The 24982-nt window shown below is 39.1% G+C and overlaps 1 protein-coding gene across 4 annotated transcripts in view; it reads left to right on the forward strand.

Annotated features, from left to right (window-relative positions):
- Positions 1 to 991: 991 nt before the first annotated feature.
- Positions 992 to 24982, forward strand: part of HELB (DNA helicase B) — a 31824-nt gene continuing 7833 nt past the window's right edge. The window contains exons 1-12 of one of the 4 annotated variants that reach the window (XM_039234325.1): positions 992 to 1222; positions 2635 to 2746; positions 2927 to 3051; positions 4193 to 4362; positions 6418 to 7296; positions 10789 to 10966; positions 12552 to 12693; positions 15075 to 15235; positions 18823 to 18904; positions 19409 to 19468; positions 20651 to 20876; positions 21655 to 21798. In XM_039234325.1, the coding sequence (XP_039090256.1) occupies positions 1039 to 1222; positions 2635 to 2746; positions 2927 to 3051; positions 4193 to 4362; positions 6418 to 7296; positions 10789 to 10966; positions 12552 to 12693; positions 15075 to 15235; positions 18823 to 18904; positions 19409 to 19468; positions 20651 to 20876; positions 21655 to 21798 (2463 nt within the window). In that variant the 5' untranslated portion in view covers positions 992 to 1038. Of the gene's footprint in view, positions 1223 to 2634; positions 3052 to 4192; positions 4363 to 6417; positions 7297 to 10788; positions 10967 to 12551; positions 12694 to 15074; positions 15236 to 18822; positions 18905 to 19408; positions 19469 to 20650; positions 20877 to 21654; positions 21799 to 24982 lie in introns of all 4 variants that reach the window. The other 3 variants (XM_039234323.1, XM_039234324.1, XM_039234326.1) reach the window with 3 other exon arrangements.

Genomic DNA, 24982 nt, shown 5'->3' on the forward strand with positions numbered 1-24982 from the left:
GCTGGATCTTGTTTATGTATATTAAAATCTATCATAAAATGCTTTGGAATTTAGCAAACAGTGCATGTTTAGTTATTTTACATTTATTAATTTCATAATAAATACTATAAAATAATAAAATAATAATACGTTTTATGGTGTTCCTCAAAGAGTACGACTTTCAAATAGTATCCCCATCACGTATGGGAACCACGGCTCCAGAATAACTTTTTAAGCCCCTGTACTTTGCCTTCTACTTCCTTTCCCCGGTCCCCGTCCATACTCGGCTAGAAGATGCTATTTTGCCCCACGGTTAGCAGGCAGTAGTCCATTTTAAAGAAGCTTGGGCGAGCAGTGTGTACTCACAGAGGAAAAGATGAAACAGACTTTGAATGTCATCTAATCCAGTAGTTTCCAAACCTGGCTGAGCTCGAAATAGATAACGTGGCACGTGCATAAAAGAGACAGAATCCTGGGTCCCTGCCCTAGATCCCGATACAGTGCGTATGGAACGGGGCGTAGAGAACTATACCTTGAAAAAGAGCCTTTGATGATATAAATTTAACTCCTTAAGGAAACAGAGGACCAAGTAAGTCATGAATAAACGGGTCTCCCGACTGGTGATTCACTGTTCTGTGCTTTGGGTAATGGCCGATGGTCCTGAAGGGCCTCTGGGTTTTCGTTTTAGGGTGCTGGGGAGGCTTACTTTTCTGGGCTTTGTAGCCTCCCTAGACTTGGGCTTCCCTCATTTTTCTTTCTCTGGAGGTGCTAGAGGCTCTGCAAGTGCCACCCATGACGCTGTCCAGGCGATTTGGTCCAAGCATCCCGCGGACACTCAAGTCTGGTTGCAGGCACCCACGCTCTTCACCCCGCCCGTCGCCGTCTGATCCCCACCTCCCGCGGGAAGCTTGGGGCGGAGCTTCGCCGCTGCCCCGCCCCCTGAGCGCGCGCAGGCCGCCGTCGGGGCGTTCCCGGACGTCGCGGAGCTGATTGGCTGATCATGGCCGTGTACCCTGCTCGGGTTTTCCGGAATGTGGGGAGAGGCCCGGGGGTCTCATCATGGCCTGGTTGACCCAGCACTTGCGGGAGCTGCAGGGACCTCTGCTCCCACCCAAGGACTTGGTGGAGGAAGACGACGACTATCAGGGGGAAGTGGAGGAGAGTGAAGATCTGGTGTTTGTCGATGCCGAGGAGCTCTGCAGTGGGGGCGTAAAGGCTGGCAGCCTCCCCGGGCGCCTCCACGGTGAGAAAGCCCCCTGCCCCGAGGGGATGGGATTGGAGGATGAAACGTTTCCCGTTCTGGCCTTGTCCTAAGTAAGGCGTCCCATTGCTGCTAACATTTTTTTTAGGACGAGTATGTTTCATCATACTTTAGATAAGATAATAATAATACCAGTGACTTGAGGAAATACGATGTGTGAAGCTTGTGCTCTATGTGTATTATCTCATTTGAAAATCACAACTTTTTGAGGTAGCTTTAGAGTCAAGGAAACAGTTGGATATCCAGCCTGTATTCACACCCGGAATCAGAATTTCAGGCTGCTTTCCTATCCTGCCTGGAGTCAAGTGTGTGTTTATTTTTCAGCCACTTAGAAAATAGACACACATACACAAGAAACACCTCAAGGCGTTGTTGCTTAATTAACCTTGTGTTAATAGTGTTGCCATGAGTGTATACCTTGTGTGGTTTCCTTTGCTGTAAATTGTACCTGTTATGTGTACATTGCAACTGATATTTAAGAATATTGTAGTGGTAACCTAAGACCAGTAGAATTTTCTGTGCTGATGGCATCCTTCAATATTTGTACTGTCCAGTACAATAGCTACCAGCCACATGTAGCCAATTAAGAACTTGAAATGCAGCTTGTGTAATTAAGGAGCTAAATTTTAAGTATTATTTAATTTTAATTAACTTAAATTTAAAGAGTTACGTGTGAGTGGACAGCACCAAGTTTCAACAGAAAGTTTTCAAGTGTTTGTGGAGAGTGTAGTCATTTATCCTAAAAGTGTGAGTGACTGGCTCTCTTGTTCCAAGCAAGGTGGTGTCTGTTGCATGTATACCCAGGAGAGAGAAGATAATGAAATTTCTGTCTTAATGGGGCTTATCCTTTGGTGAATTAAACATTCTTTAATTAATTACAGAAGTAATTATACTATTATTTAGTGCATGGAAGGAATAGTAAGTAGTGCTGTGGGAGGTTATATTCTTGAGATTCAGGGAAGGCTTTCTTGAGGAAGTGACAATTAAGCTGAGGTCTATAGTAAATGAGGTAAAAAGTAAGGAAGAGAACATTTGAAACAGATGAACAGCTTATGCAAAGGTACTGTGGTGGTGGGGCCATGCCATTTTGTAGAAACAGCATGAAGGTCATTATTGGCGTAGGTCAGTATATAGCAAAGATGATTGGTTTTAGAAGAGAAACAGCAGACTTTGGCCATATACCATACTCAGTTCTTGGAATACAGGGACAAGTGAAACATTGTTATTCTTGAGAGCTTACAGTGTAGTAGAGGGTGACAGATAAATAGGCAAGGGAATGTGGATTCCTTAAGAGATATCTGTACAGGGTGCTGTAGACGGATTAAAGAGAGTAGTAGATTTGGTAAAACATTGAAAAAGGGGTTTTAAATATCTTAAATTAACTTTTTTTAAAGTTGTAATTCCTGATGAAAACACTCAAGAGCAATGTCAAGTGTTTGGACGTTTTCCAGTAACGGGTCCTTGGTGGCGAGTGAAGGTACAAGTGAAACCTTTGGGACTGAAGAGGTATCAAGTTCAAGGATTTCCATCTTACTTTTTACAGTCTGATATGTCACCACCAAATCAAAAAAGTATCTGTTCCCTGTTTCTTAAAGACTGTAATGTCTCCAGTGATAATATAAATAAATTTTTAGCATGGGTGAACGCTGTATCAAGCTATAAAAACCTAAACTTTGAAAATCTTAGGGAAACATATAGAACTTTCCAAAAGGAAACTGAAAGGAATGATCAAAAACAGTCGAAGTCGAAACAGAATGGACAGGAAGAGTCTGTACCAGAAAATGAGATGTGCCTTCCTCTGGAAAACACAAGTAGGTGTGATTTTATCATCAAGTTTTAGTATAGTGGAAATACTTAATGACTAGTGTGTTTAAGACATTACCACTATGGTGTCTTGACATAGTATTTTTGTTTTTTGATGTGTATTTGAAAATGTGTTTCTATTACTTTTGGGGTGTGTCATTGTCATTCAAGATTCCTCATCATTAACGTGGAGAGGTTGGGTGAGATGATCTTTAAGCTCCTTTCAGTATCACTCCAGCTCTAAAACTGTGATTCTGTCTTTCTAACTTTTGTGTCCATGGGATTTCCTTGAGTCATTAAGAAGTTCAATTGTCATGGGGTGCCTGGGTGGCTCTGTCGGTTAAGCAGCCAACTTCGGCTCAGGTCATGATCTCACAGTTCATGGGTTCGAGCCCCGGGTCAGGCTCTGTGCTGACAGCTAGCTCAGAGCCTAGACTCTGCTTCAGATTCTGTATCTCCCTCTTTCTCCGACCCTCACCTGCTCACGCTGTCTCTCTCTCTCTCTCTCTCATAGCCAAATAAAAAAAATTTTAAAAAAAGTTCAGTTGTTAGTTATTCAGTTCTAGTTATTGCTCTGTTTAAGAAGGCAGAGGAGAAAGATACTCATATTCCTGAGTATTCCATTTTGGAAAAATTTCAGTGATATAAAATAATTTTATATTATGGCTTGCTATCTGGACAGCCACATGAGTGGAATATTTCATTTCTTAATTATATCAAATAAATTTGGCAGTAGAGCATTGAATGACTTCAATGACAAAAGAATCATGATCACAGTCAGAAAAATGATTATAAAGGTTAAAATGTAAACGACTTATTTTTTATGCTTAGTTTTAAATTTATCTTTATATCACAGAGTCACAAATTTTACTCTGATTATATTGTAAGCAAAAGGAAACAGAAGGCCAAGAAGTAGTTGTCTCAGCATTTGAAGAACATAAATTTTGGAGTTAAACACAGTGAAAACCACCTTAGTACAAAATCAATTATTATAATACAGTCAATTTTCTTGCTGGTTAAAATACATTTATTGATCTCTCTTTGACTAGGATTTCTTAAACTGGTTGTGCTGCATGGGAAAGTCAATCAGATCAGTCGTCTGTGAGCTCATTTGTGTGTTTTGATTTGTTCTTTTCTATTACCCTGTAGTTCCATTTATAAGTGTAATGACAGCTTTGCAGTTTCCAAAAATAATGGAATTCCTTCCAGTTCTTCTGCCTCGACACTTTAAACGGCTCATAAGCTCAGGTTCTAAGGAGGTTTTGGGAGCCATAGAAGAGATGTTAGGCACACATCCCTGGAAACTTGGATTTAATAAAGTAAGTAAGACATTTACACAGCATTTAATAATCTTGTATGGGGGGGGTGGGTCTCAAACTTGGTAATCTTTGCATCTCTTTCAAAGGAAAAAAATTTGTATGGACCTCAGTGTTGATTTATTTTTCCTTTAGTGTTAGAGCCAACTATAAAATTCTTATACCTGTAGCTATTACACAGTAAATTTATAAAGGAAAACAAAATAACAAAATTGATGACATTCCAATTGTCAATAATTTCATTATGTAATTCAATAGGAAACATATTTTGGTAACTAAATGGGGCCATTTGCGATTTGAATATAGGTCTCATTGAAGACACAAGTTCTTATTGAATTTGGAAAGTTCATTTTAGTCCTTCACTTTCCTGTTTGAACTTTTGAAAACTGTCATTATTTGGCCCAATAATATCATTTACATATGAACCCATTTCTGTTCTTATCATTATAGACCAAAAGTAGGAGTGACACTCTGAGGCTTCAGTGGTGCTGGGAACCAAATGTGGCCCTTCAATGTTGGCAGGACTTGGTTACGGGCATTTTTCCAAATGAAAATACGATTTAAAAATTCTTAGATAATTCTTGGATCTCCAGGAATGTTTCTGGAACCCCTTCCCCCCACAATTTGAGAAATACTAGAACAATGAATTTGTTCCCTATGTAAAATGGTGATGGTTTCAGTATGTTTTGCAAAATGAAATTCTGGAACATTCGGTTATTGCGTTTATTGAGTAGAGAAGAGAGGCAGAGCAATGCATATTCTGGAACCCAAGGGGGAGAAGGAGGCTTGTAGTCCACTGTTCAGTGTGTAAACTGGCATCAAGAATAAAAACCATTACTGAGGTTTAGATTGCTGGGGCTGCCTACCCTCTAAGTCTGTGCTTCATGCCATGGTCGGGGTGGCTCAAACCATAGAAATTTATTTTCTCATGGTTCAGGAGGCTAGAAGTCCAAAATCAAAGTGTTGGCTTGATTGGTTTCTTCTGAGTCCTCTCTCCTGAGCTTAAACATGATCGTAAGAAGACTCTTCTCCCTGTGTCTTCACATGACTTTCCTTCTGTGCCCGTCTGTTGTAATCTCCTCTCCCCCTAAGGACACCAGCCCTTCTGGATTAGGGCCCACCCCAGTGACCTCATTTTAACGGAATTACCTCTTTAAAGACCCTAGCTCTAAATATGGCCACAGTTTGGAATACTAGAAGGTTGGGATTTCAACATATCAATTTTGGGGGGAAACATTTCAGCCCTTAAGATGTATGGAAGATTCCAGGAGGGATGTCTCCATGAAAAAAAACAGGAGAGCCTGTTGAGTGGATCATGGTGAAGGAAGTTTTGTTCCTCTTCAGTAGATTTGGGGCAGAATTGTTGAGAGGCACATAGAAACCTAAACGCGCCAAAAAAGGGAGGCAGTCATCATACACACAAGACTTTGATCCCAAAGTTCATGTAATCATGGTATATCATGTTGCTCAACTGTGAATCCTGTTTAACATCAGTGTAACCAAAACTGATTAACAAAATATATACTGTAACTATTGTTCAATGATGGGAGGAGGAGAAGGAAGTGGGAAGGTGATGGTATAAGAGAGAGCTTCCCCAGAGGAAGACTTTCCACAGTAGGGAGTTCATACTGAATATCTAAAATTAAAAAAAAAAAAAAAAATCAAAGGATAGTGTAAACAGTCCTTGGAAATGTTGAGTAAATTCTGGAAGAAATAACAGAAGATGTTGAAAGTGTTGACTTTATAAGGCATGAAAGAGTGAGGCAGGGGATTCTCGTCTTTTGGTAAGCTTCACAGTGTTACTGACTTTCAAAACTGTATCTGTATTGTTTTGAGAAAATAGAATTTTAATTAAAAATGTATACAGATCTTGAATCGCAGGACAATAAACACTTGGGGACGTATTAGGTAGAGTTGTTTTCTCCAGCTTTACTTGATATACACAACTTTTGGGACTTGAACGATTATTGACACATAACAGAGTTTTTACTGTATTTCTGATAAGATTCACGGACATTTATAATTTTATAAAGCAACTTGAACTCTATTTTCTTAAAGATAACCTACACAGAATTGAAGCTTTTGCAGTGCGAGGCGAGTTGGGCATCATTTTATCAGTGCAAGTCTCTTCTCCAGTTGATGACTGATTTGGAGAGGAATGCATTAATAATATATTCTAAACTGAAGCATATATGTAGAGAACAAGGGCACACGTGTGTTGAAGAAGCTGACTTCACTTTCAAGTTATCAGACCATATATCTTTCCATGATGCTTGGCAGTCTCTGAAGTTTTTGAAGGATATTGGGGTGGTGACCTACGAGAAGGGCTGCATCTTTCTTTATGACCTTTACCAGGCTGAGAAAGACATTGCCTCTTCCCTATGCTACCTAATGATGAGGCCCCCATGGCATTTACGTGTCGATGTCAGAAGGGTGCTTGCATCTATTCACACTCCAAAACCGGAGCATTCAAGAAGTGATGAGGCATTGGACGAGAGTAAACCTGATGAGAGCAGCGTAGAAACTTCTGTGGACACTCTGGACGGCCAGGACCATGGTGACCATAGTGGGAATAATGGTGAACATGATATCAATGGCGAAATAAGTGAAGCTCGGCTGGATCAGGACCAGGTGGCTGCGTTGGAAATGATTTGCTCCAACGCTGTGACAGTCATAAGTGGGAAAGGCGGTTGTGGGAAGACCACGATTGTTAGCCGTCTTTTTAAGCATATGGAGCAGTTGGAAGAAAAAGAAGTAAAAAAGGCTTGTGAAGATTTTGAGCAAGACCAGGATGTACCAGACGAATGGATTACCTTTACTGAGCAAAGTCTACAGAGGGTAGACAAGGCTATCGATGTGTTACTAACAGCACCGACAGGGAAAGCAGCTGGCTTATTGCGACAGAAGACTGGTTTTAACGCTTATACACTATGTCAGGTAAAACTTTCTACATTTTTCTCTGCAGGTAAAACATTGCCTTAAAGACATGCTTTGTTTAATCAGTTTATTTGTTTTACTTCTTCCTGATGACAGTCAGTACGTGTTTATTGAACGTCTTATGGATCCGTGCTTCATAGCAGCTGAACATTTAGGTCAGTGCCACTCAGAACAGCCAGGCTGTAAACTGTTAACTGGTTTGCAGTGAGATGGGAGCTTGCGCTCGCTTGTGCTGGACAGTAGATCAGTACACTGTTTCCTTCATTGAGAATGTCTTACTATTTAAAAAAAAAGGCAGCTAAACTGAAGCATATGCTTAATGATGTTGTTAGCGTAGATTCTAACACAAGCTTTATTCTGCTGTACCAGGTTACAAGCATGTTACTGTTCACAGACCTTGTTTTGAGAAGCATGTGTGTTGGAAGGGAAAGGTTTTAGTCTATTTCAGAGACGCAAAGCTCCAAAAAAGGGAAGACATTGATCATCTAGTTTAGTTCCTTATCTTCGTAGCCTACAATAATGCCTGGTAAATAGTCACGTAATAACATTTTCAAATAAGTTAATATGCTCAAAAAACATAGTTTTGGCTGTAGTTAGGAGTCATAAATTTTAAACTTGTAAAGACCTGGAGAGGTTTTTCTAGCTCTGACCTGTCATTTTGTAGATCCAGAAACTTAGTTGGAAGCTTTCTGAAGGAAATAATCATTGAATTGGACTGTAAAGGACAGAGAGCCTCAGGTGAGGAGAAGGACATTTTACTTAGGGGGAAGGCCTTTCCGAAGCCATTGAGGAAAACGATCCTCATGTGTAGATGGGTTTTGAGGTGACTGCATTGATTGGAATGAATTCCGTATATTGCAAAATAATGGAAATTGAATTTGCTTTAGGCTGGGAATTTGAGCTTTAAAGTTTACAAAGTATTTTGCCATCTCATTAAATCCTTGATAAACTAGTGACATGAGTCATTTTGTAGGAGAGCCAGTTGAAATTTGGGGTATTAAACGACTTGCCCATGATCTTAACCAGATGTGGACCTAGCACCTGGATTCAGATTTCTGACTTCCCTGCTTGCTATCTTTTGGCAGTGGCATAATTTCTTCACTTATTATAACCCTAACAAAGACGCCTGGACTTGGTTTTCTGGGGGGCCATTTAGGTTCCTAAGCAAGAGAGTGAAATGAAGAAAGCCGTTTAAGAATCACAGAGCCACGAGCCACCTCAGAAATGATGTCGCCCATTACCTTTATTTGTCACAAGGGTGAAAATAGTCCTGCAGAAGTTCAGTGTGGCTCACTAATGGAGGGGTCTTCTGATCAGCTTATGATATTTTCCATTACACCTTCATGTCTGATGAGTCTAAGGGTTGGATTAGAGAGCCAGAGAGCGATTATTTCTAAATTTCATTTAGAATGAAATTGGTAGTATCTTAATATCTGTTTGGAATGCTGGGAAAATATTTCTTAAGCCACATTTAGGGGCAGGCGAGAGTGTAGGGCCATTAGGAAAGGCATGGATGGGCCACTTAGGCCATTTATTTATCATCCTTGGGCTAGGGTTACTAGATGGAGCAGATAAAACAAGTTTTTAGTGTAAGATGTACCAAATATTGCATGAAACATACTTGTACTAAAATGTCATTTATTGTTTATCTGAAATTCAGTTTTAGCTATGTGTCCTATAATTCATCAGGCAACCCCATTTTGAGTTAGTGTGTAAGGGAACATGGCTGTATGGCTGTGGGAGTAATCTAGGCTCGTAGGTAGGTCCTGTATGGAATGGGTAGCATTAAAAGTATAGTAGCAAATGTCAACCAGTCATTTCTAAGATAACTGATTGAATACGTAAAATCGAATTAGCAGTGATTTCAAACCTTCTATTGTGAGACAAGGCCATTGAGAGAATGAAGATTTTGTTGAAGGGAATTGAAGCATTTCAGGTGGAAAATATGAAGGCTTTTCCTTAATAGATATGTTGAATCTAGCTGCAGTAGAAACATTAAATTAAGATATGATACCGTTTTAAAAATCTGCATATATATAAAAATAGTTACACACATATATACATATATGTGTGTATATATACATGTATGTATATATGTGTATATACATGCATATACATACATATGTATATACATATATATAGTTACAATGTAGAAACATTTTGGGAATGATGTATACCAAAATATTTAATGTTCTCTGGTTTTATTTTCCAAAATTTTTCTCCTCATCTATATATTTAAAGTAGTAAATATTATTACGTCTTTAATAAATAGTATTTTTAGTTGTTTTGTTGTTGGTGGTAGGTTTTTTTAAAACTTTTTTTAATGTTTATTTTTGAGGGGGTGGCGAGGGGCAGAGAGAGACGGAATCCGAAGCAGGCTCCAGGCTCTGAGCTGTCAGCTCTGGTGGTAGTTTTTTCAATATTGGGTAAGTAAGGAGAGCCTGGGTGGCTCAGTTGGTTGAGTGTCTGACTTCGGCTCTCAGGTCATGATCTCACAACCCTGCATCGGGCTCTTTGCTGACAGCAAGGAGCCTACTTTGGATCCTACATCTTCCACTCTCTCTCTCTTTCTCTCAAAAATAAATAAAATAAACATTTAAATGTTGAAGAAGTAAGAGACCTTGGAATATTAGAAGAAAAATAGTATTTTCATAGTTAGGTTGGGAAGGCAGCCTTTTATTTCTAGAATGGAGAATTCCAGTGGGGAGAAGAGGTGAGCCAAAGTGACTGGGCCATCTCAGAAGGCCGAGAGAAGGTTAGAAAAGAATAGGGAGCTCTCTTTGGTCAAGAGCAGTAGGAGAAAGGTTGAGATTTTGTAGTAGAATAGTGCTGTGTGCAAAGCTTTTTAAACACACGTAGTACTTACCAGGAAGCAATTCTTTGAACAATTTGATCTTTTCTTTTTAGATTTATTTGATCTATATTTTCTGTGTGTCCATCCCTAAAACTTGTGTTCCTTATTTCTTTAGCCTGTTTCCCTATGTGACTCTATCTACATCCCCGTGCTCCCCATTTAAGAACTTTATTAAAAATTTTTAAAAAATAATTTATTTATTTTAGAGAGAGAGAGAGAAAGAGAGAGAGAGAGAGAGAAAGGCAGGGCAGGGGGTGGGGACACAGAATCTGAAATAGGCTCCAGGCTCTGCACTGTCAGCACAAAGCTGGATGCGAGGCTGAAACCCACAAACTGTGAGATCATGACCTGAGCCAAAACCAAGAGTTGGATACTTAACCGACTAAGCCCTCAAGCACCCCAAGATCAGGCTCTGTGATCTTTGGGTTCAAGCTCCATATCAGTCTCTGTGCTGGTGATATGGAGCCTGCTTGGGATTCTCTCTCTCCCTCTCTTTCTACCCCTCCCCCAGTCATGCTCTGTCTTTTTCAAAAATGGATAAACTTAAAAAAACCTTTTCTTTTTAAATAACATGCTATTAGAATTTTGTTTTGCAAAGTCTATAACCTGAATTTAAAAATGCCATGCTTTGCTTATAGGTCAATTATAGTTTCTATTTCTGGGAGAAAAAAAACCAAGCCAAGAACATTCCATGGAAGTTTTCTTCTGTTAGAGTTCTGGTTGTAGATGAAGGGAGTCTGGTATCTGTCAAGATCTTCAAGTCGGTTTTAAAGTTGCTGTGTGAGCACTCCAAACTGTCTAAGCTTATCATCCTTGGTAAGTTAAATATTGTTGGAATACTAATTGTTTATTCAGAGCATTGCAGTTAGTAAGCTGCTTACGCCATTTCATGGTTTTAATATCCATATCCTACAGGTGGGAAGCCAGTTCTCAGAGCCCACACTGCAGCCACCCTGAGTTCAGTCTGACTACTTCTTCTATTAGTTTGGGTGGCTCTTCATTTGGACCAAGATAGTAGCAGGCCAGGCCGCGAAATGAGAGTTGTTGTAAGAGGTTATTGCTAATCACCTAAATGATGACCGTTCAAATGGTAAAAATGTCACACACTCAGAGGAAATAACGATGTAGATCATTTGGGAATAATACGAAGTCTGAATTACAGACCACTTAGGAGTAAATTTATGATTTTCAGCTAATAACTCAAATTAACTCAAATAACTCAATAACTCACTAGCCTTTTAAGTCCTTTCCCATTCTGGTGAGATTTAGTTCGATTCTGTTGGGTACTGCTGGTGTACGATTTCCTGGAGATAAAATAGAATCATGTTGTGAGAATCAACTTGTATATAAATAATCCTCTTAGGTCTTTGAGGATGTGTTCTGAGCAGTTGATTCTGTTAATGGCTTAGGCATTTCCCCAGTTTCCACTGAGAAAATAGGTTTTGTTTTTTTTTTTCTAACTCCAAGTTTTGTTGTTTAAAGAGAATTTTAATAGACCCAAACATTATCACTATATTACTGGAATTTATTATCAAATACGCTGGGTTTGTTTATTTTGTATTATATGTATTTATTTTATTTATTTGAGGCCATAGATTCTTCTAGATCTACTAAGACATTGAGCAAGATTGAACAGGTAACTAAATACCAAATCTCGAAGGATCTAAGGCCTGTTTTTCTCTTCACATATTGGCTAAACTATATGCCCCTACACAGTTTGTCTGGGGTTATAGGACTGAAAGAAGTTCAATTCAGACTTTCTCTTATTGTGTGATCCCTTCTTTATATTTCTCGTTGTCTACTTTGAATGCTTTGTTGTTGTTGTTAAATATTTTTAAGGAGATCATGGCCTTCAGTAATTTTATTTTATTTTATTTTTTTTAATTTTTAAAAAATTTTTTTTTGGTTTTCCCTGTTATAAAATACGTTTATTATAGAAATCTTGAAAAATGTAAAAACATACATCAAATAAAAACCATCCATAGATTTGTGATTCAGTGACAATCACTGTGACTATTTTGGTGATTTTTCTGTGCATCTAGTCTTTATATAGTAGACTAGAAAATCGAATTCTACTGTAATTATAGTATTTATCACTTTATGCAATATACTATAATTTTTCTGTATCATCTAATTTGTCCAAAAATACATTTATTTGAACAAAAACTTGTACATGAATGTTCATGGCAGCAGTATTCACACAGCTAAAAGGTATAAGTAACTCAAATATCCATCAACTTGGCCTTCAGTAATTTTAAACCAAGACTTTTGGGGGCTTTCTTTTCATAGAGTAAGTCTTTATAATTATAGCATATATCAGCAGGGAGAAATGAAGACAACTTCTAAACTTCAGGACCCTCATTACCTGGAACCCAGTGTATCCATTTTGTTCTCCTTTTAGGTGATATTAGACAGTTACCCAGCATTGAACCTGGTAATTTGCTGAGAGATCTTTTTGAGACTCTGAAGTCAAGAAATTGTGCTATTGAACTAAAGACAAACCACAGAGCAGAATCTGAGCTAATTGTGAACAATGCTACGAGGTACAGTATAACTAAAATTTCACATTTTCCCTCTCTTGTATTAGAAATCAAAGGTTAAAAAAAAATACATATTAGCCTTTGAATTAGGGCGATTCAATGCAGTGCATTTACTGTGCTCTTTTAGTGAACCTATTCTAGCCTTCAGGTAGATATATACCTTTTGCCCCACAGAAAGACAAAGGTCATATTTTTCGTTACTGGTCTAGCATGAATTATTATTGAAATTTAAGAATGAATGTGTTTTGGGGCACCTGGGTGGTTCAGTTGGTTAAGTGATCGACTCTGGATTTCGGCTCAGGTCATGATCTCATGGTTCATGGGTCTGAGCCCTGCATCCAGCTCTGAGCTGGTAGCATGGAGCCTGCTTGGGATTCTCTCTCTCTCTCTCTCTCTCTCTCTCTCTCTCTCCTCTCCCTCTCTCCCCCTCTGTGTCCCTCTCTTCCTGTCTCTCTCTCTTCCTCTCTCTGCCCTTTCCCTGCATGCTCTCATTCTCTCTCAAAGTAAATAAATAAACTGCATGGAGCCAGCTTGGGATTCATTCTCTCTCTCTCTTTCTCTTTCTCTTTCTGCCCTTTCCCTGCATGCTCTCACTCGTTCTCTCTCAAAATAAATAAATAAACTTAAAAAATGTGTTTCCCTGATTTAAAAAGTATATATGTGAATTAAAGTTGCATCAAGCTTAGAGACTAGAATAAGCCCAAGGGAAACAGAGACTTGGAAATGAGTTCATTACAGTTCAAAGGAGAATGGGGAGAACTATCTCCAATTTTTGTAAGGGGCGCCCCAAGCCAAAAAGCAGGTAACACAGTATTGTACTCCTCAATGAATCCTGCTGGCCCCCGTGGCGTCTTACTCCCCTAAGTGGAGAAAACAATCCTTTTCTTCCCTGGGTCTTGTCATAAGCCTTTAGAGTGATCCTTTGTAATAGATGTAATGGGATCTTGGAATACTAAGACTGTTTTATTCATTGGGCCAAAATTTATCTTTGTTTTTGATTGACACTCTTACAAAATGTTGTTTTTGTTGCCTGAACATTTTCTTGATTGGATGTCAGCAGAAATGAGAACATTTAGAACCTGCCTTCTCTATGCCCCTGTCTGCCCTGGATAGGATTATAGGAAGGATCGACAGGGATACGGTAGGGTGTTGTAGGCTCATAGTAAGACATGAAGCAAAAGAACACAGTTAGATGTGTAATACCCTTTTCGTATAACCCTTCTGCTCCTACCTAAAGACCACCTCACTTTGGGGAGGCTGGTATAGACGATTGGTCACTTTAAAAGTCTGAAAGTCTTGTAAGAATCTAAAGGCCGTTAGATTTCTTAGAACTCAGTTTTTTCTGAAACTTGGGAATTCCTTTTAGTAACCCTTGTGATGTCATTTGGGCCGTGCTCCTTTCATCATTTCTTAATCATCATCACCAAATACCTAATGTCGGAAGGATCCCAATGATTCCAGGGAAGGACTCCTAGAGATAGAGGTTATGTTTCATGTTCCGAGTCAGAAGCAAAACAGGAAACCCAGGGTGATTCTGAGCGCCCCCAAAATTACATCTGGGATATTTCAGCAGGGCGGCCTTCTTCCCTTTTCTCCCTTTCAACCCTGTTGGGAAGGGCTGAAGGTGATGATAGGGTACCCCTAGATTTCATAGCCGGGCTGCTGTGGAGTCTTTTCAGAGAGTCCATCTTCTTGCAAATAACCAAGGAGAGACTTGGTTATGACAAGGCACCTGCTTGTAGAGTAGGGACTCTGCTTTCTGACATGAGTTGCTAGTCTTGGGAAACATAAGAACAAAAGAAGTGTGAGGGAATAGATGCAGATACTTGGTTCAGCTGAGAATATGAGGCCGCGTATATGATATACACAGAAGAAAGGAGAAAAAGAGTGTGATGTAAGCATTTGGAAAAGCTCCCAAAGAGTCCAGAGTAACTAAATAGAAAGGGCTATGGAGCCAGAAGGGCCCAGATTTGCCTCGTAGTCCCTCTGCTTTCTACTTCTGTGGCTGTGGGCAGCCCACTGCAGTGGAGAAAGGCTCGTGCTGCTCACCTGTGAAATGAAGCTAATACTTACCTCAGATAGTTCATTTGTGGTCTGGAGGAGAGTAGGTCAACTTCTCAGAATGGTAAATTCCCTGACATTTTTCTTTAACACTTTTGATTTGCTAGAGGTAGGGGATTGGTTGATAAATGTAACATTGTGGTCTTACTAATTCTATTGTAAAACTCATTTACTATTTATAATGCCTATATGGGTAGCCTTTTCATCCTATTTATTATCTATTAGCAGATAATAGTTACAGTATTGACAGTATCTCTGATGATATACAGCGACACATTCTTGGGTACTCACATTCTTGGTGTGTTATTTTATCTTCACTTAAGAATCTCAAGACGCCAGTTTCCAATATTTGATGCAGAGCTGAATATCTCTGATAATGATAATCCAACTTTCCCTGTCTCAATACGAGATAAAACATTTATTTTTATGCGACTCCCAGAAGAGGATGCCAGTTCTCAGTTATCAAATAGTGATCATCACTCCTGTAAGTATAAGCTTCTACATGATATAGGGTTACGATTTCAGTTTTGCAGTGCGCCTATTAAATGACGAGTTATCATTTCATTTGATGGTGAAGATAAATATTGCTAGTAAAAAATTTAGGCACCGAAAATAAACTAATTTATTAATCATCATTAAACACCTTAGAATGTTGTAAAAAAGTAAGCTTTCTTAGCCCAACATAAGTAATCAAACCTGCCTTAACAGGTCTTTTCTATAACATGTCATGCTGGAAGGAATTTGGAAGGACTAATGGTACACACACACACACACACACACACACACATGAAGTAAGATTTTGACACATAACACACTAAGGGCTCAGTAAATATCTGTTGAGTGAATAATTGGATATAGATGATTAGTTTAAAATGAAACAAAGCCTCAGGAATCCAGGTTCATCCAGGAGAAAGCATATCCTAATTAATGAAGATTTTCTTTTATAACAATTGGGAAAGTGAATACATTTGTTGCCTTGGGTACATTTGTTTACCAGAAATTAAGGTGGTCCAGCTGCTGCCAGCTGGAGTTCCTACTATTTCTTTCTGTGTCTTATACAACGGACAAGCATTGTTTCTAATTGTGGGTGTCAGGATGACAACATAACAGGGTCAAAAAGAGCACAGGCTCCTGAGTCTTCTCCCTGAATGTATGATGCACGTCACGTCACTTAAGCATTTGCAAAATGGGAATCATAGCGGCACTGCCGGTGGGGCTGTTAGGAGGGCTGAGGGCATGCGTCAGTTTTGAGGCGCTGTTAGTTTTTTGTAAAGAATAGATATTAAATGAACTATTACAAGTTAATGCAAGTAGAGTAAACCTTTTGATCTTTTTTGTGTTCTAGACTTAGAAAACTGTTTTTTTTTTTAAATAGTGTGATGGTTTACTCAAAATTGAATTAGGATTTAAGTGATTACTGCTGAGAATTTATTGTAGTTGCCCTCATTGTTAAGGGTGTCCCTTAACTATGGAGGTACTTTCACTCGTATGTAAAAGCAGGTGACTCCCGGCTTTACGTGTAAGCATGTCCTGCTTTGTGTGTCACATATGCAGTCCCCTTGGCTTAGTGTCCATTCACGTTACAGTAATGTTTTTCTTTTGGGATGGAATCATCTAATACGTAGTATTCTATAAATGCCCTTTTGATTTTTTTTTTTTTAATTTAAAATTTTTTATTTTTTTGAGAGGGAGAGTGGGAGGTAGCGGCAGAGAGAGAGAAGGGAGAGAGAAGCTTAAGCAGGCTCCATGCCCAGTGTGGAGCCAGATGTGGGGTTCGATCTCATGACTGTGAGATCATGACCTGAGCCAAAATGAAGAGTCTGATGCTCAATTGACTGAGCCACCCAGGTGCCCCTGATTTTTTTTTTTTTATTATAGAAATAAATTCCTTAAAAATGGCCAAACAATACAGAAGTGTTTGAAGTAAAAAATGAATATTTCCCTGTAATCTTCCTCTCGGTTTCCTCTAAGGCAACCCCAAAAGGTCACATACCATTACTCTTACTCGCCCACCACTCCTACTATGTAGTAAGAGTTTGGGGTTCATCCTTTATACCTTATTCTATCCATACACAAACATGCGTTATTTATTTCCATTTTACATTAATGGGATTATAAGCCGCATTGTTTTGTGATTTTTTTATTACATATATTGTGAAGAATTAATAGGTAATATTCTCACAACAGTTAAGAGTAGGTGCTAGTAATTATGAAGAAAAAAATAAGACTTAGTTAAATAACTTGCCTGCCACTCCTTTTAGATTTACCCAAAAAACGGTGTGTTTTTTTTAAACCCATTCATTATATTATTGAGAATGTCCTTAAAAAAAAAAGTGGTCTGTTTCAGAATAGCAACAGAGCCTAGCTGATGCTGTTTTTCTATCTCAGTTACAAACTTCAGCTATGAAATTACTCCCTTACTTAAGAGAATTGAATAAATATTCCCTAGAGAGAGGCATATAGTACATTTTCACTAATAATGAAATCACTGAGTACCTTATTCTATTATATTGCAAATACGGAGGCCTACGACAGCCTTCAGAACTGGGCTGGAGTTTCAGAGATGCTAAAGTGTGAGAAAAGTGTATCTCTCAGAATCAGTGAAGTATGGCGTAGGTATTGATCTATAAGGTGTAGAGAGAATGAAAGAAGCAAGGAGCAGACCAGCGCGATCATGTACATGTAAAGGAAAACAATACCCTGTGAGACCTTTGGACGTTCCCACTCTGGCAGCCCAGGGCTTGGCTGGGGTGAGGAGCTGAGCATTGGCCTTTTTTTAGTGATAATCTTCCCTTTATCTGAACCATGAAGGGCTCAGTAAGCAACTAATTTAGGCTTCCTCAAGTAGAGCATCATGCAGCCTGGGCTTTTTCATTCCTTTGGGATTCATCTGCGGTGAGGGGAAGGCATGGAAGCCTAGAATGTACTTCCCCAAATTGTTAAATCTCTCTCTCCCATGAGAAATGTTTGCTGTTTTGTACTATTGGTAAGACAGATTGGGGGAAGCCTACTTCTCTGCTCTGAGGAAGGTTGGAAGTGGCTGTCGTCATTGTCAGTGATCTAAAGTCTGAAAGAGGTAGGCCAGGCACCATAACCCTTTTGGAAAATTACTTTTACTTCCAAGAGCCGCAGCTCCGCATTTATATCTAGACTGTAATCAGTGTTGGTGGTCAAACTAGGTAATGGCCGGTAAGGTATGGTCATTTTTGGAATGAATGTCCCTGCTGTGCAGGATTAACCTTTTAGTTGCTGGACCATGGGGGGAGGCTTAGGGGTTCTGGGGATAGGAAGCACACGGTTCGGGGGGTGGGGCATTGCGGTGTTTGGGGAGTAAGTATTTTGCATCCTTTATGGCAGTATCTTAATATTTTGTACTGAATATCAACCTTGGATATAATACCACCAGCCTCCTGTGAATGTTGTAAAGATTAAAGTGAAATAACAGATGCAAAGCATATAGATTCTCAAATTATATCTCATTACCACCAGACCTTAAGACAGAAAGAAGTCTTACAGTGCAATAATTCTGTTACATATTTTGTTCTCTTGCTCATATTTTTTTAAAAAAAAATTATGTTTATTTTTGAGAGAGACAAAGCATGAGCAGGAGAGGGGCAGAGAGAGAGAGGAAGACACAGAATCGAAAGCAGGCTCCAGGCTTTGAGCTGTCAGCACAGAGCCCAATGTGGGGCATGAACCCACAAACTGTAAGATCATTACCTGAGCCAAAGTCAGACGCTTAACTGACTGAGCCACCCAGGCACCCCTCTTGCTCATATTTTAAAGTCAGTGTTCACCAGCCATCAGTGATGAGGGGCTGTGTTATAGATTAGGACTGTTCTTAACAGCTAGTGGTTGACCTCTCTGTTGAGGATGGGGTATCTGGAACCCTCATCTCCATCCTCTCCTCTGCTGCTCTGGCTGCTCTAGCAAATGGTGTTGATGTTCCCATGGTGAACTTGTATTCCATTTCCCGGACTCCTTAGCAGGATCTCTGCCTTAGTTTCTCCATTGAAACAATGTTGTAATGTGATGTTTTTCTGTGTTAACTTTTTTCTCTTAAATTACCAGATTTATATTCTGCAGTTGGAACCTTACTCAAAGAAAATGACCTACAAGATGCACAGACATCACAATTTATTGCATTTAGAAGGTAAAGCATTTGCAATATTTTGGTGTGCTTAGTCCAGCTTTCAAATCTCGTAACTTATCAATATAGGTGCTGTTTGAATGGGAGACTCTCATAGTCCATCACTGTTAATTCTGTCTCTCATTTCGAGGTCTTTCTTTGTTAGATATGGCAGAGGGCAGTTTTTAAACAGGGCTCTTTCTACCAAATATTATATTTGGAAACTCCCAGGAAATCTGAGTAGACAAAAGGTTTATGTTAAGATAAAAATTATAGGGGCATCTGGCTGACTCGATCAGTAGAACCTATGATGCTTGATCTCAGGGTTGTGAGCTCGAGCCCCACTTTGGGTATAGAGATTACTTAAAAATAAAATCTTTTTTAAAAAGATGAAAATTACAAAATGCTGTTTCCTGGCGAAATTCCGGGAAACCTTTTACAGCGTGTAGTACATTGTACTTGTTGATAACAGAAGTGAGCACAAAGCAGATGCTGTTAAGGTGACACTTGCTCGTTTGTGTGTTTCAGGCAAGACTGTGACGTAATCAACGCCTGCTGCTGCAAGCACTACACGGGCCGCCTGATCAAGTGAGCTTGAAGGATCCAAATCCTTGAGGACAGCCCTTCCTTTTGCTGTTCTTTTATTTGTTTTCTCCTTGATCACTTGTAGCCACATATTCAGAAATCTTTTTTATTCTCATTTGTGAAATGAACTTTTCTCTTCAGTTGAATATGTCCCCTTAGGAAGTGTTTCAGTAATCCACGTAATAAGTAAACTAAGGAATATAGTGTTCCTTGTGGTTTTCAAGTTGGCTGCTTCCAGCTTCTCGGAGATGAGTGTGGGGGATTCAGGAGAATTTTTTTTTCAAATATGTGTATAGGCATGTCCAAGACCCTTAGCCACAGGATGGCCATAGAGAGCACCTCAGTGGACATCTATCAGAGAAACAGGGGTGTAGGAAATCTACTGTGTTTACACAGAGAGGAAATTAACTTACTTCTCTTGCATTTATTAACACGTACTGTTTATCAAGTGCAGAGAAAGTAGAGATGCGGAAGTTACAGGAGGAGCTCCTGGTCTCTTGAGGGATGACACGCACACAAAAACCCACCTTAGTAACCTAACGAAGGGTTAGAAAGTACCAGCCGGGGGGTCGGGGGGGAGATCACCCAGTCTGTGTCCCAGTGACTGTGATCTCAGGCAGATGGTTTAACTTGTCCGTATGTGTAATAGGATACTGATGCAGAATTTCCCATATAGACATGTAGTGAGGATGAGATGAAGTCGTATCTCTAAGGGACTTATGGCAACTGGTACATCGCCAGCATTTATTCACTTTGCTGCTGCTATTCTGATACAATGTCGTAAGAATAGAAACAGGTGTAAGCGGGGTAGGATGTGCTATAGGGCAGGGCTAGGAGAGGTTGGAGAGGAGAGGATGAACTTGAAAGGCAGAATCAGTAAGACGCTGGATAGCTTTTAGAATATAGAGGGAAAGAGAGACATCAGCATCTATGCCAAGATTTCTAACTTGGAAAGATCTGGCTGGGAAATGTCGCTGAGAGTGAGGCACCACAGACAGGATGGGTAATCAGACCACGACTGTGGGAGCCTGGTATCTTGTTGACGTTAGGAGAACAAAAGTGAGGGCGAGAGAGTTTGGAAATTATTCTGAGAATTGGATCAGATCTCAGTGGGGGTTAATGCCTAAACAAAATGAAATTGAGATTTTCCCAACCTTGATAATATATTCTCATTTTCTGACTCAGAGACCATCGGAACAGATTTCAGTTTGGAGTTGGTGATAAGATTTGTTGTACCAGGAATGCATATCTCTCGGAGTTACTCCCCCAAGATGTCTCTTCCAGTCAGAGTGATGAACAAGAGGCCAGTGGTGAAGAGTTTAACGGCACTTTTGGTGGTTTCACTAAAAATAAGCATGACTTTGAAAGTGATATTCGACTCTGCAACGGAGAAATATTTTTTATAACAAATGTAAGTGATAACAGAAAAATAGTACCTTTTTACCTACTAGAGGTAATTTTTTTTTTTAACTGCCTTAGGTTTGATTCAGAACCTAACCATATCGGAATTGACATTCTCCCATAATTTTTTGTTAAGGATTTTTGCATTCACGTTTATGAGGGATATCGGTTTGTGGTTCTCTTGTAATGTCTTGTCTAGTTTTGGTGTCAGAGTAAAGCTGGCTTCAGAAAACAAGGTGGGACAAGTTTCTTTCTCATATTTTCTGGAAGACTTTGAAGAAACATTTTTTTTGGAGGGCTCGAGTAACAGAAATAAGGGACAAGTAACATACTTAATGTATTTTGCAAAGCATCATTTCCTTGGTTGCTGCTTAAATATAGAAACCATAGAAGTTTCTTTGAATTTGTTCTCATTATATAAACACCCTCTTAAATGTAGAGGCTTATTGTTTACAAGCTCTGAGAATGAGAGGAAATATAAACTTTTTTCAAAGAATATATGCAGACTTAGATAGTCAGTGCAAGAAGTGAAATGTACAGACCTCAGAATAAGTCTGGCACACAGACTATTCTCCAGTCAAATTAAGGATGCTTCAAATTTATTAAAATTTGGGTGTATATATATTTAGTTTGTGCTCAAGTGTAGATGTTAAGTCTTTTGAAAGTTCTTAACAATTGTGAATATACGTGCTATTTTACTTGTGTTTGCATGTTCAACACAAAAATAGACTATCTTTACAGTGTGCATATTTGAAAACATACAAAATAATTCTTTGTTTTGATCATAGGATGTAACTGATGTAACTTTTGGAAAGAGAAGATCTTTGACCATTAATAATATGGCTGGCATGGAAATAACTGTGGACTTTGACAAACTAATGAAATATTGTCAAATTAAACATGCATGGGCAAGAACTATTCACACTTTTCAGGTAACAGTGGACATTTATAAAGAGATTTGAACTGGTTTTGAAGAGATAGAGTACCTTTAAAGATTTTCTTCTTAATTTTGTTGCCTTTGTTTTTTAAAAAGAAACAAGGTTACCAAAGTTTACATAAATGGTTTGCTGATGTTTATTTATTTGTGCAGCTTGCTTTTTTTATTATTGTATAGTGAGCTTTATTGGGGTATAATTTGGATGCATATTTAAATTTAAAAGTTTTTTTAATGTTTATTTTTGAGAGAGAGAGAGAGAGAGAGGGAGACAGCAGGGGAGGGGCAGAGAGAGAGGAGACACAGAATCCGAAGTAGGCTCCAGGCTCTGAGCTGTCAGTACAGAGCGCAGTGCAGGGCTTGAACCCACAGACTGTGAGATCATGACCTGAGCCAAAGTTGGATGCTCAACTGACTGAGCCACCCAAACATCTCTGCATGCGTATTTAAATTAAAAAGTTGGATGGGTTTTGACAAATATATCCCTTTCCTCTGTTCTTGTGAGGGAACTACTTTCTACTTGGAAATAATTTTAATTTTAGGTTTTGTGTGTGTGTGTGTGTGTGTGTGTGTGTGTGTGTGTGTGTGTGTTTCAGTTATAGAGAAAGCATGAGCTGGGGAGAAGGGCCGAGGGAGAGAGAAGGAGAATCGTAAACAGGTTTCAAGCTCAGCCTGGAGCCCAACACTGGGCTTGATCCCACAACCCTGGGATCATGACCTGAATCGAAATTAAGAGTTGGATGCTCAACCAACTGAGCCACCCAGGTGCCCTGGAAATAATTTTAGTTTTATAGAAGAGTTGGAATGATAGCACAGACTGTTCCCATATATCCTTCATCTGACTTTCCCTAATCTTACATAACTATGGTGTTTTTGTCAAAACTAAGAAATTATCATTGGAAGAATACTATTAACTAAGCTATACTCTTTTTTTTGATTTCACCAGTTTTCCACGAATATCCTTTTTCTGTTCCAGGATCTAATCCTGGACACAACATTGCATTTACTGCAATTTGCTTTGAAGCTCTACTTTAATACTCTTGACATCTCATAAGCTATTTGTGGTTCTGTTATTTAACTCATTGTTTTGAGTGCCCCTCTTTGATGTCAGTATGTTGCTTTAATCAGGAAGCTGCATCAGTCTACATTTGCATATGGAAAAATTTAGCTTAGCCTGTATCCACTACTGGTCAGCAAACATAAATTAGCATATGGGTTCCATTTTTTGTGTGTGTTTTTTTCTTAAATGGATGGTATTTTATTTATTAAGCTACCCCATCTCAGTTCCAAAAAGAATTTGAAACAGGCTTTCAAAAAATGCCCACAGTTCAGCCTACTTCTTTTTAAAAGGTAAAGAAATGATGCCATGCAGAAGGTCAAGGTAAGGATGGTGAAGAAAGGATTTCCTGCCAAGAGAGGGTTGGGTTGCAGATATGCATACTGACCTATTTGCTTGCTAATATAGACTGAAGATGTGGCTTTGTTTTCAAAATAAGAGAGAAGCAGTCAGTGGACTGTGTCTATTGGATAAAAAACCAAAACAGCTAGTTGTTAAGAAGTACAAATATTCCTGGCTGCAGGTCCTGGCAAAATTTCTCCTGTGGATCTTTATGATGGGCTCTTTGTACTTCTGGAAACTCATCTCGTTCAATTTTGGGAAATTGTCTTGAATAATTTCATTAAGATTCTTGCCCTCTGTTTTCTCTGTTTTGTCCTTCTAGAATCTCTATTAATTTGTGCCTCCAGAACTGATTGTCTAAATTTCTTACCTCTCTCCTGTTTTCCATCTCATCGTTATTTTGCTGTTTTTTTTCTGAAAGATTTCCTCAAATTTATAATCCAGTCTTCTGTTACATTTCTGGACAAATGAAGTTTGAAGGGGTCTTTTTATTACTTAGTTAAGGTTGGAGTCTAAGTGCTCCTTTTATTGAATCTGGCTTTCATTTTGTGATTGAAAGAGCATCTTTTACCTTGAAGAACATTTGTGATTATTATCTTGTATCAATGTACTTTGTTTCTTCCAGGTTCAGTTCAACAAATATTTATTGAGTCAGACTGTGCTTGGTTTAGATCAGTCCATGAAACAAACAAAGATACCTGTCACTGTGAAGATTACATTTGCTGGTGAGGAAGAGACAGATGCAGTCGTAAAACAAGTAAACTACAGTTGACCCTTGAACAATGTGGAGGCTTAGGGTGCCAACCCCCCGTTGCAGTCAGAGATCTATGTATGACTTTGATTCCCTGAAAACTACTAATAGCCTACCGTAGACTAGAAGCCTTAATGATAATGTAAACAGTCAATTAACACATATCTTTTATGTTATACAGTAATAATACATACATTAGTTTACAAAAAAGTAAGCTAGGGGCACCTCATAAATTAGAGTGTGTGACTCTTGATCTTGGGGTTGTAAAGTTGAGCCCCACACTGGGTGTAGAGATTACTTTAAAAAAGAATCTTAAAAAAGGAAGCTACAGAAAAGAAAACGTTATTAAGAAAATTATAAATAAGGGGCTCCTGGGAGACTCAGTAGGCTCAGCACCTGACCCTTGATTTCGTCTCAGTTCATGACCTTACATTTCATGAGACTGAGCCCCGCATTCGACTTTGCACTGATAGCGTGGAGCCTGCTTGGGATTCTCTCTCTCCCTCTCTCTCTGCCCCTCCCCTACTTGTGCTCTCTCTCTCAAAATAAATAAATAAATTTGAAAACATATTTATTAAAAAAAGAAAATTATAAGGAAGAGAAAATACATTTACACTAATGTACTGTGTTTATTATCTAAAAAACGATATGTAAGTGGACATGTGGAGTTCAAGCCCATGTTATTCAAGGGTCAACTGTATATATTATGGTAGATCATATTATGGTAGAAGGTGGCAAATGCTATGGAAAAGGGGTGGGGATAGGTGTGGGATGCAGTTATAATTTTAAATAGTAGTCAGTATAGGCCTCATTGGGAAGGTGGCATTTGAACAAAGACTTGAAGGAGGTAAAGAAGTTAACCATGTGAGTATCTGGGAGAAGAGCATTCTAGGTTGAGGGAATAGCCAAGGCCACAGTTCTTAGGTGGCAGCCTGTCGTTTGATGAACAGGAAGAGCAAGGAGGCCAGTGTGGGAGAGTGACAAGAGATGAGGTCAGAGAAGTAATGCAGGGTAAGGGAGGATCAAAGATGG

Source organism: Hyaena hyaena, unplaced genomic scaffold (assembly GCF_003009895.1).
Source record: "Hyaena hyaena isolate Hyena2069 unplaced genomic scaffold, ASM300989v1 scaffold_87, whole genome shotgun sequence".
Taxonomy (NCBI): domain Eukaryota; kingdom Metazoa; phylum Chordata; class Mammalia; order Carnivora; family Hyaenidae; genus Hyaena; species Hyaena hyaena.